Source organism: Budorcas taxicolor, chromosome 3 (assembly GCF_023091745.1).
Source record: "Budorcas taxicolor isolate Tak-1 chromosome 3, Takin1.1, whole genome shotgun sequence".
NCBI classification, from domain to species: Eukaryota; Metazoa; Chordata; class Mammalia; order Artiodactyla; family Bovidae; genus Budorcas; species Budorcas taxicolor.
In genome coordinates this window covers 82134164-82149868 of record NC_068912.1, presented here as the reverse complement: position 1 = coordinate 82149868, position 15705 = coordinate 82134164, and the positions used below count along the sequence as shown (strand labels likewise).

At 40.5% G+C, this 15705-nt stretch overlaps 1 protein-coding gene across 1 annotated transcript in view; it reads left to right on the top strand.

Annotated features, from left to right (window-relative positions):
- The first annotated feature begins 6072 nt into the window (after positions 1–6072).
- Positions 6073–15705, top strand: part of ALG6 (ALG6 alpha-1,3-glucosyltransferase) — a 53078-nt gene continuing 43445 nt past the window's right edge. The window contains 1 exon segment of the mRNA XM_052637439.1: positions 6073–6180. Coding sequence (XP_052493399.1) covers positions 6099–6180 — 82 coding nt within the window. The 5' untranslated portion in view covers positions 6073–6098.

Here is a 15705-nt window from a genome sequence, read left to right as displayed (position 1 = left end):
AAATGTTGTTCTCAAGTTTTCTTGTGTGTCCAAAGGGGATAATAATACCTTTCTAATATTCTTTCAGGGTAATTGTGAGGATAAAGTGAATTGGGTATGAACAACTTTTAGCATATGAAAGAGGAGACTATTTTGCTAATAGCTAGATGGAAATTTGGAGGTTCACTCTAACTCTATGCTACTTAGGTGAACTTATCCCTGGAGAAGACAAAGGTATGATGAAAGTTGGAGATTTCAGATGAATGGAAAATGCCATATAAGGGTCAATTGAGGAAGATATACAGATAGAAAAAAAAAAAATCTATTTCCAACAACGTGCGTGAGTGCTAAGTTGTTTCAGTCGTGTCCAGCTCTTTGCAACCACATGGACTGCAGCTGCCAGGTTCCTCTGTTCATGGGATTCCCCAGGCAAGAATACTGAAGTAGGTTGATGTGCCCTCCTCCAGGGGATCTTCCTGTCCCAGGGATCGAACCCAAATCTCCTGTGTCTCCTGCATTGCAGGTGGGTTCTTGACCACTAGTGCCACCTGAACAGCTATGATCAGGTGAATGATTTTCACCTAGAATCAGGAAGTCCTGGGCCTGATACAGAAGAGGAAAGTCCTGGTCCTGATATAGAAAAGGGCTTGTTTTCTTAATAGGTGGAAGTGATCTAGGGAAGGGACTAGAAAATTACTATAAAAGTATGACTTGTGTGAGGGAATTTGCCTACTCTGAGTATTCAGAGTACTGTTGATAAGGTATGTACTAGTTTGTTAGGGCTGCCATAGAGAAAACCACAGTCTGGATGGCCTAAACAACAGAAATGTGTATTCTCATACTCTGGAGGCTAGAAGTCTGAGATCAACGTGTCAGCAGCGTTGGTGTCTTTTGAGACTTCTCTCCTTGGCTTGTAGACTGCTATCTTCTCCATGTCTTAACATTATCCTCTGCATGTGGTCATGTCCATTGCCAAATTTCCTCATCTTACAAAGATACCAGTGACAGTGAATCCTAATGACCTCATCTGAAATGCATTTACTGAGTGTTATGTATAGGCACTGGATATTCAGAGAGTGACAGTACCTAGTGGAGGAAGGCAGTTATGCTCAGCACTATATCACCAACTTGTACCTAGTGGAGGGAAAGAGCAGGAGTAGGTATATAGATGCATTGGTGGGGCAGTTCAGCTGTGAATTAGAGGTTTTGAAGTTCCTTCCACAATTCATTCAATGAACATTTTAAGCACCAACTTTGCTCTGAATACTATACCAGAAGCTATCAGGTTGGGAGGAAGAAAGAAGAGACTGATACCAATTGTCATCATTTGAAGATATATCTTTTATAATATACTGATATTTCTGAAATATCAATATGTGATCAAACCCTCGTCCCCTGCATTAGAAGTGCAGAGTCTTGACAAGGAAGTCCCAACTGCCACAATTTTGGCTTGAACCATTTCCTTTGTCGAGAGTCTTACTCCCATTCTCCTGGCCCAGGCTTTCTTTCAAAGCTCAGCTGACTTCTCTAGGGAAAGTGTTTCTTGGTAATTTTTAGTTTACATGAACGTTCTTCTCTGAACTCCAACAGTACTTAATGCATACACCAGTAATCTGACGTTTAGCATCTGTTCTATCCTTTTATGCTTTTCCAGTGAGAATTAAAATTTTTTGAAGGCAGACACTTGGCCTATTTCTTCATATTTCCAGGGCCAATGGTCTTTAAAATATAGTAAGATAAAATTTTAGGTCTGAAAGTTTATCTAGCCCACTCACTTATTTCACAGGTGAAGAATGAATGATCCAGAGAGTTGTTCAGAGCCACTTTGTTATAAAGCCATGTTGTTGTTGTTTAGCTGTTGTGTCCAAATATTTGCGGCCCCATGGACTATAGACCGCCAGGCTCCTCTGTCCATGGGATTTTCCCAGGCAAGAATATTGGAGTGGGTTGCCATTTCCTTCTGCAGGGGATCTTCCCAGCCCAGGGATTGAACCCACATCTCCTCTACTGGTGAGTGATTCTTTACCACTGAGCTACCAGGGAAGCCCCAGTATAAAGCCATAGCCAAAGCCAAAGTTGAAGCTCCAATACTTTGGCCACCTGGCAAAGAGCTGACTCATTGGGAAAGACCCTGATGCTGGGAAAGATTGAGGGCAGGAGGAGAAGGGGGCAACAGAGAACAGGGTGGTTGGATGGCATCACTGACTCAATGGATATGAGTTTGAGCAAACTCCAGAAGATAGTGAAGGATAGGGAAGCCTGGCATGCTGCAGTCCATGGAGTCGCAAAGAGTTGGATAGGACTTAAACTTAGTGACTGAAGAACAAAAAGCCAAATATTTGCAGATACTGGGCTTCCCTAGTGGCTCACACCGTAAAGAATCTGCCTGCAGTGCAGGAGACCCAGGTTCAAGCTTTGGGTCCGCAAGATCCCCTGCAGAAGGGAATGGCTACCCACTCCAGTGTTCTTGCTTAGAGAATTCCATGTATAGAGGAGCCTGGAAGGCTATAGTTGATGGGGTTGCAAAAAGTCAGACCCGACTGAGCAACTAACACTTTCATGTTCATGGTGTGCGGTTACTTTCACGGATTATAGCGGGATTGGCTTTACAGATTCAGAAGGGGGATATGAGGGCATTCCCTGACCAAAGTAAGGGAATGTGGTGATTATCTGCAAGTTTGGGAATACGTGGTCCAAGCTGCTTGATGGGGAAGGTGTGATGCCTACTGGAGGACAAGGCTGTTCTTTAGCATCCCCCCCAGTTTCTTAAAGATGCCTGGAGTTCAATATTTCCTCCATGAAGTGGCTTCCCAGCTTAATACCGACTTCTCTGCAGGCATGCAGCCTGAAGAAAGTAAAGCCCATTGGCTTTCTGGCTCCTCAAGGGCATAGGTCCAGAGGAAGATCTCCTGCTCGTTGGTGAGAACTAGCCATGGGCTGTCCACTGTGTGAAGCGCGCCAGGACGCTCCCCAAACAGGAATCCGTGGACTAAGCAGCCGCTCAAGCCTTGGCCACGATCCCAGGAAAGAAGAGCAAGGGGCTTTCCACCTGCCCCAAGCCTCACCCGGACACCAGGCCTCTCGGATTCCAGCGGCTCGTGCTCTGCCTCCGAAGCCCGCCTTCTCCACTCCGCGCCTTTTCCCCGCCCCTCCCCACACGCTCGACGGGCTCGCGCCCGCTCCGGGCACGCGGACGGTGCGCGAGTACGCGGACGCGGAAGGAAGGCCGGCAGGGCTCTCCGCCGCGGGGGCGAGCGCGCAGGCGCCTTCCTGGAACCTGCTGCGGCGCGAATCCCTACGTTCGAGAGCGGTGGGGTAAGAGGCCAGGTCCCTGGAATTCTGGGGCGCTTGGAGGGAGCGGGGAGGGCCTGGGGCTTGGCTGTCTGGCCCCCGGCTCCGCTCTGCTCTAGGGAAGCTAAGCCTCCTCAGTCCCGCCCGCAGGCTCGATTGGGGGCCGGGTCGGGGATGCGGTGATCATGGCGGTACCTTGGACTGGAAAGCTTGGCACCCTTGTTCCTGCGGTCCTGGGGGTCCGGCCCGCCGGAGAAAGGGGCAAACACACCAAGAGGGGGCTCTTTGGCGAGATGTGCCGCCTGGGATAGCACGCTCCCTGGCTGTGCTGTTCATCTGGGGGAGTGACCTTTTCGGACCGAAAGGAACAAGTTTGACCCTGGGACGTGGACGACAGACATTTTTTCTGCCGAGACGCACCCTCTGGGTAAAGTGGGACAGAAGAATTCTCTGCTGCCCGCGGGAATGGGTTAGGAAGCTACTGTACTTTGTTGTACAGAAAGGAAAAACAGTAAAATAAAACAAACAAAAAAAACAACCCTTTTTATTGTTCGAGGACAACAGATCGGTTAAGAATCTCATATGATAATATCTTTAACCACAAAGGACTCAGTACAATTAGGTACCTTCCTTCTTCACCCGAAGATCTCCATTCAGCAAATACTTTGAGTTACCTGCTCTGTGCCAGCCTTGTTCTATGAGCAGGGAACTGGGCAGCGTCTAAGATAGGAGGATCCCTGCTTGCTTGGAGCTTATATTCTAGTTGACAGATAAATGTTATTTCCTTTGTAACTTTTATTATAACATGTAAAAAGAAAATACTGTCCACAAATCATAAATTGTAACTAACTGATTTATCATTAAGTAAACACATCTTTTAACAACCACTTAAATCAGGAAGCAACATGTGGGATCTAGTTCCCTAACCAGGGATCGAACCTGGGTCACTTGCATCTGGAGTGCAGAGTCTTGGCCACTGGACCTCCAGGGAAGTCCTTGTTTGAGCCTTTTAAAGAGTAACTCCTTTCTTAAGAAGAAGCTAATTTAATTTTTGGACAACTCTAGTTGTTAGAAAAGTTTTCCTAACATTTAATCTAACACTGGTCATCAGGGTCATCTGGGTCCATCCAGAGCTCATCTGTTATCTCTTGCCTCCCTTTCAGTACTCAAGCAGTTTTTTTTTTTTTTTTTTTTTGACGTTTAAGTGCAGAACTTTGAATTTATTATCCCTGTAATGATTTCTGGAGTTAGATTTGGCCCATCATAGATGTTGTCTAAATCTTTTTGGATATGATCCTTTCATCCGTCATCAGTTCTGCTGTTGTGCTCTTAACAAACTTGATCAGGGAGGTCCCTGGTGGCCTAATGGTTAGGATTTTGTGCTTTCATTGCCATTGCCCTGGTTCAGTCCCTGGTTGGGGAACTGAGATCCCACAAGCCCTTTGGTGAGGCCAGAAAGCAAACAAACAAAAAACTTGATCAGCATATTATTATTTAAGCATTGTTATTCTTTATTTAAAGTTCATTATGATTATTAAGGGTCATTGATTGTCTTATTTTTGTTATTTAAATATGATCATCTGGAACTGTGGATAATTCATTTAACTTGGTTGTATTACTGATTAAAATTTCCACAATGGAATGTCAGTTAAGTTATGGATTTTTAAATCCAGGACTTAGCATTTGTAAAATCAATTTTAAACTTGATATCTCTGCAGAAAATAGAGTGTTGTGTTGCAGTTCTGGAATATATAGTGCAACACGTTAAAAGAGGCTTTTTGAGTTAGACTAGAAAAGGATTTGAAAAGTTTATAATGGCCCATAAACTGTGTCAAACTTGGAATCAACGTAAGAAACTGATTTATTTTAATTTTTCTTCCTCCCTTGCCTCTGGTAGAATATCTTGTGATCAATGAAATGATCAAAGGTGGATGCAGTAAGAGGGAGGAAAGAAAAGGGAATTTGTATAAATAAAATTTGTATGATACATTCACATAGCCTTATTAAATGCGTCGAGTCATTCTAACTTATTGAAATGCTAGACTTATTAATTCTAGAGTTGTTCCTTGCTATTTTTAAGTAAGAAAAATACTTTTTTGACCTATAGGTTAAATGTGCCAATTTTCCCCTAAAATTTAGCACTGCATAGCTTGTGGGTTCTTAGTTCACTGACCAGGGATTGAACCTGTACCCTTGGCAATGAAAGCATGGAGCCCTCACCACTAGACCATGAGGGAATTCCCTGAATTAATTAACTGATTAATCTTTTGAGTATGAAACTGTTTTATTTTCCAATCTAGCAAGTCCTAGTTTCTCTAAATTTCCTTTATTTTATTTTTGGCCTCACCGATTGGCCCATGGAATCTTAGTTCCCCAAGGACCAGGGATCAAACTCAAATTCCCTGCATTGGGAGCATGGACTCTTAACGACTGCACCACCAGGGAAGTCCTGGAGAGCTAACCTTTTGAGGTTCATTTCCTGACTGGAGGACTAGGGAATAAGGAACTTAAAATTATCCGCTTTCCTTGACTGTCCCCTTCCCCCATTTCTCCATCTTTGTCTTTGGTTTAATGTTTGTTGTTTGGGCACTGTGCTCAGCTAAATCTTGGTATCTTTTTTGTTTTCCCTGCAGGCTACTTCTTCCTAGAGTTTAAAAGCAATATTTAACTGGAAACGAAGCATCAATTAAAATCCTCTCCAAATCCTAATTCCAAATAATTGATAATATTTCTCTGATCAAGAAAAGAAGTGATTGACTGCATGTTAAAAGTATTCCTGTATTAGTATTCCTGTATTTTTTTCCTCTCTCTGAATTCGAAGAAAAAATATGGAGAAATGGTACTTGATGACAGCTGCAGTCTTACTAGGACTAACAGTACGGTGGACAGTTTCTCTCAATTCTTACTCAGGTAATATATTTTTCATTTGATAGGTGAATTTTTTTTTGAATCTTTCTTTTTGTCTGTTTTTTGAGGTTTTTTGTTTTTGGTAATAGTTTATAGTTTTCTGACTGAGACAGAGAAGAATTTCAGGTTTTATTAGTATAGTCAAGAAAAGGCGCTTAAACATCTAATGCTAATAAATAGAATTTGCATAAGAGCTAAATAGAAGCACAGGCTTTGTAATATGAGAAAAGAAAGATGTATTCTAACTGGGAAGATGACAAATTAAGAAACAGTTATCTCTTAGCTGTTGAAGAGAGAAATGAGCTAGTACTTCAAAGGGGGAGCAGAATCAAAGCAGGCTTTTTTGTTTGTTTAGGGTAGAGAAGGCTTGTGTATGGATGCTAAGTTGCTTCACTTGTGTCCGACTCTGCGATGCTATAGACTGTAGCCTGCCAGGCTCCTCTGTCCACTGGATTCTCCAGACAAAGATACTGGAATAGGTTGCCATGTCCTCCTCCAGGGTATCTTCCCGACCCAGGGATCAAACCTGAGTCTGTTATGTCTCCTGCATTGGCAGGCAGGTTCTTTACCACTAAAGCCACCTGGAAAGCCCAGGGTAGAGAAGGCATATTACTACCTTGAAAGGAAGAGAGCAGTGGAGAATAAGATTGGGAATGATGTGAGAGAAATGGAGTGGGGGTGGGATTGATGGAGTCTGGTCCTGGAGATTGGGGGTGGGATTAAATTTAACCTTGTGAATATTTATTTAATACCTCTCCTATTCCAGGCACTATGCTAAGGGCTAGAAATTTAAGGTGACTATCTAATACTTAAAGGGGTCTCCATTTTAGTAGATAAGTAGTCACAATTAGTTCAGTTCAGTTCAGTCGCTCAGTTGTGTCTGACTCTTTGCGACCCCATAGTGGACTGCAGCACACCAGGCCTCCCTGTCCATCGCCAACTCCCAGAGTTTACTCAAACTCATGTCCATTGAGTCGGTGATGCCATCCACACCATCTCGTCCTCTGTCGTCCCCTTCTCCTCCTGCCTTCAGTCTTTTGCAGCATCAGGGTCTTTTCCAAAGAGTCAGTTCTTCACATCAGGTGGCCAAAGTATTGGAGTTTCAGCTTCAGCATCAGTCCTTCCAATGAATATTCAGGACTGATCTCCTTTAGGATGGACGGGTTGGATCTCCTTGCAGTCAAAGGGACTCTCAAGAGTCTTCTCCAACACCACAGTTCAAAAGCATCAATTCTTTGGCCCTCACCTTTCTTTATAGTCCAATTCTCACATCCATACATGACTACTGGAAAAATCATAGCCTTGACTAGATGGACCTTTGTTGGCAAAGTAATGTCTCTGCTTTTTAATATGCTGCCTAGGTTGGTCATAACTGTTCTTTCAAGGAGCAAGCATCTTTTAATTTCATGGCTGCAGTTACCACCTGCAGTGATTTTGGAGCCCCCCAAAATAAATTCTGTCACTGTTTCCACTATTTCCCCATCTATTTGCCATGAAGTGATGGGACTGGATGCCATGATCTTCGTTTTCTGAATGTTGAACTTTAAGCCAACTTTTTCACTCTCCTCTTTCACTTTAATCAAGAAGCTCTTTAGTTCTTCTTTGCTTTCTGCCAGAAGGGTGGTGTCATCTGCATATCTGAGGTTATTGATATTTCTCCCAGCAATCTTGATTCCAGCTTGTGCTTCATCCAGCCCAGCATTTCTCATGATGTACTCTGCATATAAATTAAATAAGCAAGGTGACAATATACAGCCTTGACGTACTCCTTTTCCTATTTGGAACCAGTCTGTTGTTCCATGTCCAGTTCTAACTGTTGCTTCCTGACCTGCATACAGGTTTCTTAAGAGGCAGGTCAGGTGGTCTGGTATTCCCATCTCTTTCAGAATTTTCCACAGTTTGTTGTGATGCACACAGTTAAAGGCTTTGGCATAGTCAATAAAGCAGAAGTAGATGTTTTTCTGGAATTCTTTTGCTTTTTCGATGATCCATCAGATGTTGGCAATTTGATCTCTGGTTCCTCTGCCTTTTCTAAAACCAGCTTGACCATTTGGAAGTTCACGGTTCACGTATTGTTGAAGCTTGGCTTGGAGAATTTTGAGTCACAATACAATGTGATAAGTAAATGTTGAAGTGTGAGTTTCAATGTTAACATAGAAAACGATCACGATGCATTGCAGAAAACTTTTCACAGGATGGCGTTTGAATTCAAGGTTTGAAAGATAAGTTGGCATTTGCTACGCAAATAAAATGGGGAACGTATTCTAGACGGTAGAACATGTGCAGAGATATGGTAGGTAGCATGAGAGCATGGTTGTAAGTATTTGGTATTAGATAGCATGAAAAAAAGGAAAGAAAGGATAGGGAGGCATGGCTGGAGATTTGGCTGTGTAGTTAGCTGTGTTTTAGAAAAACAACTTGTTTTTTACTATTTTATTATTATCATGAAAAATGATTGTAGGAAGAAAGTTGGATGTAAAGAGACAAATGAGACAATCGTAATAATAGAGGTAGAGTTTCTATTTCATAAGTATTTACCAAATGCTAGACATTGAGTACTTTCCTTACTATCATAACCACTGAAGATAGGTATTATTTCTAGTTTACAAATGGAAAATGAGACAACTGATAAATGACAACTGTAACTCAAATATATTTTATTCCGTAGTCAGTGCTTTGACTCTGCTCTATGGGATCTTAGTTCCCTTAATGCCAGAGATTGAACCTGAGCCACAGCAGTGAAAGTGCCAAGTCTTAATCACTGGACCATCAGGGAATTCTCATATATGTCTTATATGTCTTTTTAAAAAATCAGATTGTTAAAGTCCTATGAAAAACTCTGTTTGGATTTTAATTGGAGTTGTATACTATACCATTGACTAATTTGGATAATTGGCAATCATTGGCATAGTAAGGCTTCTAATTCATTAAGATGGTATGTTTCTCCATTTATTTAAATCTTTAATGTTTTTCAACAAAATTTTATAGTTTTCTACATGAAAGTTTTACCCATCTTTTCTTAGGTGTATTGCTAGATAGCCTATATATTTTTTCCCTCCCCATTGTTGATGGTGTCTTTTAAAAAATTGCTTATCTAAATGCCTGTTCCAGGGGGATGAAAATGTGGTTGATTTGTTAATATTTGGCAACCTTCCAAAAATGATAATTTATCTGGAGTATGTTTTGAAGTGAAGTGAAAGTTGGTTAATCATGTCTGACTCTTTGTGACCCCATGGACTATACAGTCCCTGGAATTCTCTAAGCCAGAATACTGGAGTGGGTAGCCTTTCCCTTCTTCAGGGGATCATCCCAACCCAGGGATCGAACCCAGGACTCCCACATTGCAGGTGGATTCTTTACTAGCTGAGCCACAAGGGAAGCCCATGTTTTGAAACTTCTGTGTAAAAAAAAGAAGTGATCTGTGAATTAGAGTATTATTTCCTCTTTTTTACTCCCTATCCTTTTTCTTTCTTTTTTCTTGTCTTCTTAATTCTAGTAGTTTATTACAGTGTTCAAGTAATGATTCAGGCATCTTTATCTTGTTGTTAATTTTAACAGGTGCTTTTAATTTATCATTGAGTATGTTTTTGTTCTTTCTAGCACTGAACCAACCTTGCATTCCTGGCATAACTCTATTTGTGATATAGTACCTTTTTTAAAAAGTATATTGCAGATTGGCTTACTAATTATTTATGATTTTATCATCCATGCTCACAAATAAAATTGGCTTGCAGTTTTACTTTTTGAAATTCCTTTGTCAAATTTATCAAGGATGTGCTAGCCACATAAAATTAATTAGGGCGTATACCCTTTTTTCCTACAACCTGGAATAGTATTCAGAATTGAAATTGTTTGTGATTCATTTATTATTTTTTTGGCTGTGCCATATGGCTTTTAGGATTCTAGTTTCCTGACCAGGGATTGAACCTGTGCCCCCTTGCAGTGGAAGTGCAGTCCTGTGGAAACACCAGGGAAGTCCCATGGAATTGTCTGTAGTTTAAATGCTTGGCTAGAACTTGCTAACAAAACGATTTGGGTCTAAAATTCTCTTTGTGGGAAAATATTCAGTGATTTAAATTCCTTAATGGTTATAGAACATTTGGGCTTTCTGTTTCTTCTTGATTTATTTTTTAGTTTATATTTTTCTAAGAATTTGCTCATTTCAACTGAGTTTTAAAATGTGTTGTGAAAGTCACTCAGTCGTGTCTGACTCTTTGTGACCCCACGGACTATACAGTCCATGGAATTCTCTCGGCCAGAATACTGGAGTGGATAGCCTTTTCCTTTTCCTGGAGATCTTCCCAATCCAGGGATTGAACCCAGGTCTCATGCATTGCAGGTGATTCTTCTCACCAGCTGAGCCATGAGGGAAGCCCACGAATACTGGAGTGGGTAGCGTGTTCCTTCTCCAGGGGATCTTCCTGAACTAGGAATCGAACTGGGGTCTCCTACATTGCAGGCAGATTCTTTGCCAACTGAGCTATCAGGGAAGCCCCAAAATGTGTCGTTCAGTTCAGTTCAGTTCAGTCGCTCAGTCGTGTCTGACTCTTTGCGACCGCATGAACCGCAGCACCACACCAGGCCTCCCTGTCCATCACCAATTCCCGGAGTCCACCCAAACCCATGTCCATTGTGTCGGTGATGCCATCCAACCATCTCATCCTGTTGTCCCCTTCTCCTGCCCTCAGTCTTTGCCAGCATCAGGGTCCTTTCAAATGAGTAAGCTCTCCACATCAGGTGGCCAAAGTATTGGAATTTCAGCTTCAACATCAGTCCCTCCAATGAACACCCAGGACTGATCTCCTTTGGGATGGGCTGGTTGGATCTCCTTGCAGTCGAAGGGACTCTGAAGAGTCTTCTCCAACACCACAGTTCAAAAGCATTAATTCTTTTGAAAGAAGCACTCAGCTTCCTTTATGGTCCAACTCTCACATCCATACATGACCACTGGAAAAACCATAGCCTTGACTAGACGGAGAGGGATAAATTGGGAGACTGGGGTTGACATATACACTCTACTATATATAAAAGAGAGAACTATTGAGGACCTACTGTATAGCTTAAGGAACTCTGTTCAATACTCTGTAATAACCTATATGGAAAAAGAATCTAAAAAAGAGTGGAGATATATATGTATATGTATAACTGACTCACTCTGCTATGCAACAGAAAGTAACACAACATGGTAAATCAACCATACTCCAATAAAAATTCAAATAAAAAATAAAATGTATTGATGTAAATTATCATGTTTTCTTATCTTTTATATCCTTGCTGTATAACTAGTTATGGTTCCTTTTTCATTTCAAATATGGTTTATGTTGATTCATTTTAAAAAATCAGCCTTACTAGACATTTATTGATTTTATTAGTGTTTTCAAAAAATTAATTTGAGCTTTTCTTATCTTCTTAGTATGCTTGGCTTTATTCTTACATTAGCTGTTCAGCACATGCTTTAGCTTGTTAAGTTTCAGTCATTTCTTTATAAAAAAGTCATTTAGGCTATACATTTTCTTTCAAGTACCACCCTACAGGTAATATTTTCTACTTTCTATTGTGATTTTGCTTTGACTCATGAATAATTTGAAAGTATATTTTAAAATTTTTTAATATTTAGGCTTTAACAATGATCTCTTTGATATTTTAAATTTAATTGTATAGTAGAAAATAACAACAGAGTCTTTATGAGTGAGACTAATTCTTTGAAATGTGTTGAAACATGGGCTAGTATGTGATCAATTTTTTAAATGTTGTGTGTGTGCTTAATATGTATATATTCTCCAGTTCAATAATCTGCATATACCCATTTCAGTTCAGTTCAGTTCAGTTGCTCAGTCGTGTCCGACTTTGCGACCCCATGAATCGCAGCATGCCAGGCCTCCCTGTCCATCACCAACTCCCGCAGTTCACTCAGACTCACGTCCATCGAGTCTGTGATGCCATCCAGCCATTTCATCCTCGGTCGTCCCCTTCTCCTCCTGCCCCCAATCCCTCCCAGCATCAGAGTCTTTTCCAATGAGTCAACTCTTCGCATGAGGTGGCCAAAGTACTGGAGTTTCAGCTTTAGCATCATTCCTGCCAAAGAAATCCCAGGGCTGATCTCCTTCAGAATGGACTGGTTGGATCTCCTTGCAGTCCAAGGGACTCTCAAGAGCCTTCTCCAACATCACAGTTCAAAAGCATCAATTCTTTGGCACCCATTTACTCAATGTCAATTGTTCTGATGAAGTTTTTCTATATTCTTACTGATTCTTGCCAAATTGATCTACCAGTTATTGAGAGAGTGGCAGTTTCTTTTTGTAGTTTTGTCAATTTCCTTGAATATTTTGAATCTGTATGATTAGGTGATTTAGAATTTTTTTCCTTGTGAGTTGAATTTTATGACATGACTGTCATGTCCTTGTTTATTTACAGTAATGCTTTTGTCCTAAAGTCTGTTTTCTCTAAAATTTAATGTTGCTTTACTAGTTTTCTTTAGCTTATTTTTTGCTTGATATATCTTTTTCTATTCTTTTACCCTCTACCTTTGAATCCCTTGGGCTTCCCTGGTGGCTCAGATGGTAAAGAATCTGCCTGCAATGCAGGTTAACCAGGTTCAATCCCTGGGTCAGGAAGATTCCCTGGAGAAGGAAATAGCAACCCACTCCAGGATTCATGGACAGAGGAGCCTGGCGGGCTGTAGTCCATGGGGTCACACAGACCCGGACACGACTGAGCGACTAACACTTTCACTTTCATTCAGAGATTGATTGCAAATCATCTAAACTAAGTAAGTCTAAAAGTTTACTTTCTTTGTCTTCCCTGGTGGCTCAGATGTAAAGCGTCTGCCTGCAATGCGGGAGACCCGGGTTCGATCGCTGGGTTGGGAAGATCTCCTGGAGAAGGAAATGGCAACCCACTCCAGTACTCTTGCCTGGAGAATCCCACGGACGGAGGAGCCTGGTAGGCTACAGTCCATGGGGTCGCAAAGAGTTGGACACAACTGAGCGACTTCACTTTTCTGAATCCCTGTGATTCAAATCTGTCTAACCAATTCCCCTCCCTAATTCCATTTTGTCTCTCTTCCTGACTTGGAGGCTGTACTTCATTTTGTCCTTTCAGGACTTACTCGATATTTTTCATATACATATTCAGCTTAACAAAATCCATAATGCCATCTTGAACAATGCTAGGGCCTTAGAAATGTTTTAACTATAGCTACAAATCTTTACTTCCTGCCTCAAATTAAAATGGTATTATTGCCTAAGATTTTCTTTCTTTCATGATTTTAGGTTAGTCACTGTTGTTTTATATAATTAATATTTCCTGAGGTTTACCCTCATTTTCTTTGTTTGTCTGTCTTGCATAGTACATCTTTCTTTGAGAGCCTTTTCTTTCTTCCTGAAGTACATCTTTGGAAGAGTTTTTTTGAGAGTCTGTTGTTGGCAAACTCCATTTTTGACTGAAAATACCTTTTATTTTCCTCTTTGTTGTGATGTTTTTATGGGTATTGAATTTGGTATTGACAGTTATTTTCTCTTAATATCAACATTTCAAAAATCTTCTTTCATTGTTTGCTAGTGTCTGTTGCTGATGTTCAGACATCAGCTGTCATTTTAATTGTATTTCCTTGGTAGATGATATGTCTTTTCTCTCTTGCTGCAGTTGCACTGTGGTATATCTACAGGTGAATATTAAAAAATTTATCCTCTTAGGATTTTTGATTTCTGTCTCTAGGGAGTTGTACCTTCTGTTTCTTTAGAAAATGCTTAGCCAATGTCCCTTTTCATTCTTTTTCTTTCTTGTTAGAAGTATGTTATATCTTTGTTCTTTTAATCATTCAACAGATATGAGTTGGACACTCACTTTGTGCCAAGTGTAGGTGGTATAGCAGAGAATAATTTTATTGTCTCTTCAAATACTTCTCTCTCATTTCTAATCTCCTTGTGCAAAGTCTTATTAGATACATGTTGGGTCTTTTCACTCTTTCCTCTACTTTAGAATTGCTTTTATTTTGCATCTTACAGTTTCTTCACACTGCTTTCTTTATAATCATCAGATCTATCTCCCTGTTCATTACTTTTCTAATTGTGTTTGATCTGCTTTTTTTGGTTGTCTGTTGAGTTTTCAGATTTCCGCTATTATGTTTTTAATTTCTACAACTTCTACTTGTTTCCTATTTGGATCTTCTTGATCTTTCTGATCATCTCTTGTTCTTCAACATACTCTCAGTGTGTTCTGTTTTGTCTTTAAATAGACTAAGTATGCTTATTTTATATTACCTATCAGAAAATTCTGATATCTGCCATCTCATTTAATAGTTTGTTTCTGATGACTCTTGCTCATAGTATTTTGTTTCTTCATGAGGTTAGTGATTTTTTTGAATTGTGAGCTCATATTACCTAGTACTTGTGGAAATTCTTTGAGGCCTGAGTTTACTGTGTATTTTTTCACAGAGGGTTTGTGTTGCCTCCTGCCAGGTACCTGGGCGCTTTTCAGTTCAGTTCAGTCGCTCAGTTGTGTCCGACTCTTTGCGACCCCATGAATCACAGCACACCAGGCCTCCCTGTCCATCACGAACTCCCAGAGTTCACTCAGACTCACATCCATTAGCAAAAGTCAAACCAGATTCTCATCTCATGATTTCTTTGGCATATACTTTACATGAATTCAGGTCCCGAACAGGGTGAGTGTCGGCATATGGTTAGGAATTTCGGGGAGACTTCTTTTTTCATGTACTACTAAGAGCCAACCTACAGATAAATATTATCTTCACCATCTCGTCAAAGGTTTATTCTAGCAGAGGTTTTTCTGACACTGAATTCCTGTCTGTTCAAGTACAACGCTTTACCTCCTTACTCATGGCATTGAGCTGGTCAGTACCTTGGGTAGTGGCCACTTAAAGATGTTTGGATACCCTCAGGACAAATGCTTACTCTTCTGGGTCTATCTTTTTTTTGTTTGTTTGTTTCTGGACTCTAAAGAATTCTATTATTTTGCTGCTAATTCAGCCACACATTAAAACTGTATATGTATAACATATAAAATAAATAATTAAAAAATATGTACTTTTCCTGTACTGGAGGTGTTTTTCTGACTTTCTGTGTCTGCCATGTTGCAGGAAACTAGTTTCATCGGCATTTTTTAAAGATCCACAGGTTATTTTGATGTTTACAAAAGGTTGATACAGATGATGGTTGAAGCCGCAGAGTTGGGAGTGTCTGTATTGCAAGAGGAAAACAGATTTAACCACTGAGAAAACAGATTTAACCATGGAGAAGGGGAAAAGATTAAAGGTGACTGAGAAGAAACAATGTAGGATTAGAGCCTAGAGAAGTTACTATCCTGGAAGCCAGGAAATCAGGGAATTTGAAAAATAAGGACTAGCTAACTGTCAAACTCTAGACATGTCAAATAGAATGAAAATTTAAAATAGACAAGAGGATCACTAGGAGGCCATTGTGAGCCTCCTAATTATCAGACCATAAATGACTAAGTGGGAATTAATAAGTAGACTTAGCAACTTTTAGGAACTTTGTTAGTGAATGG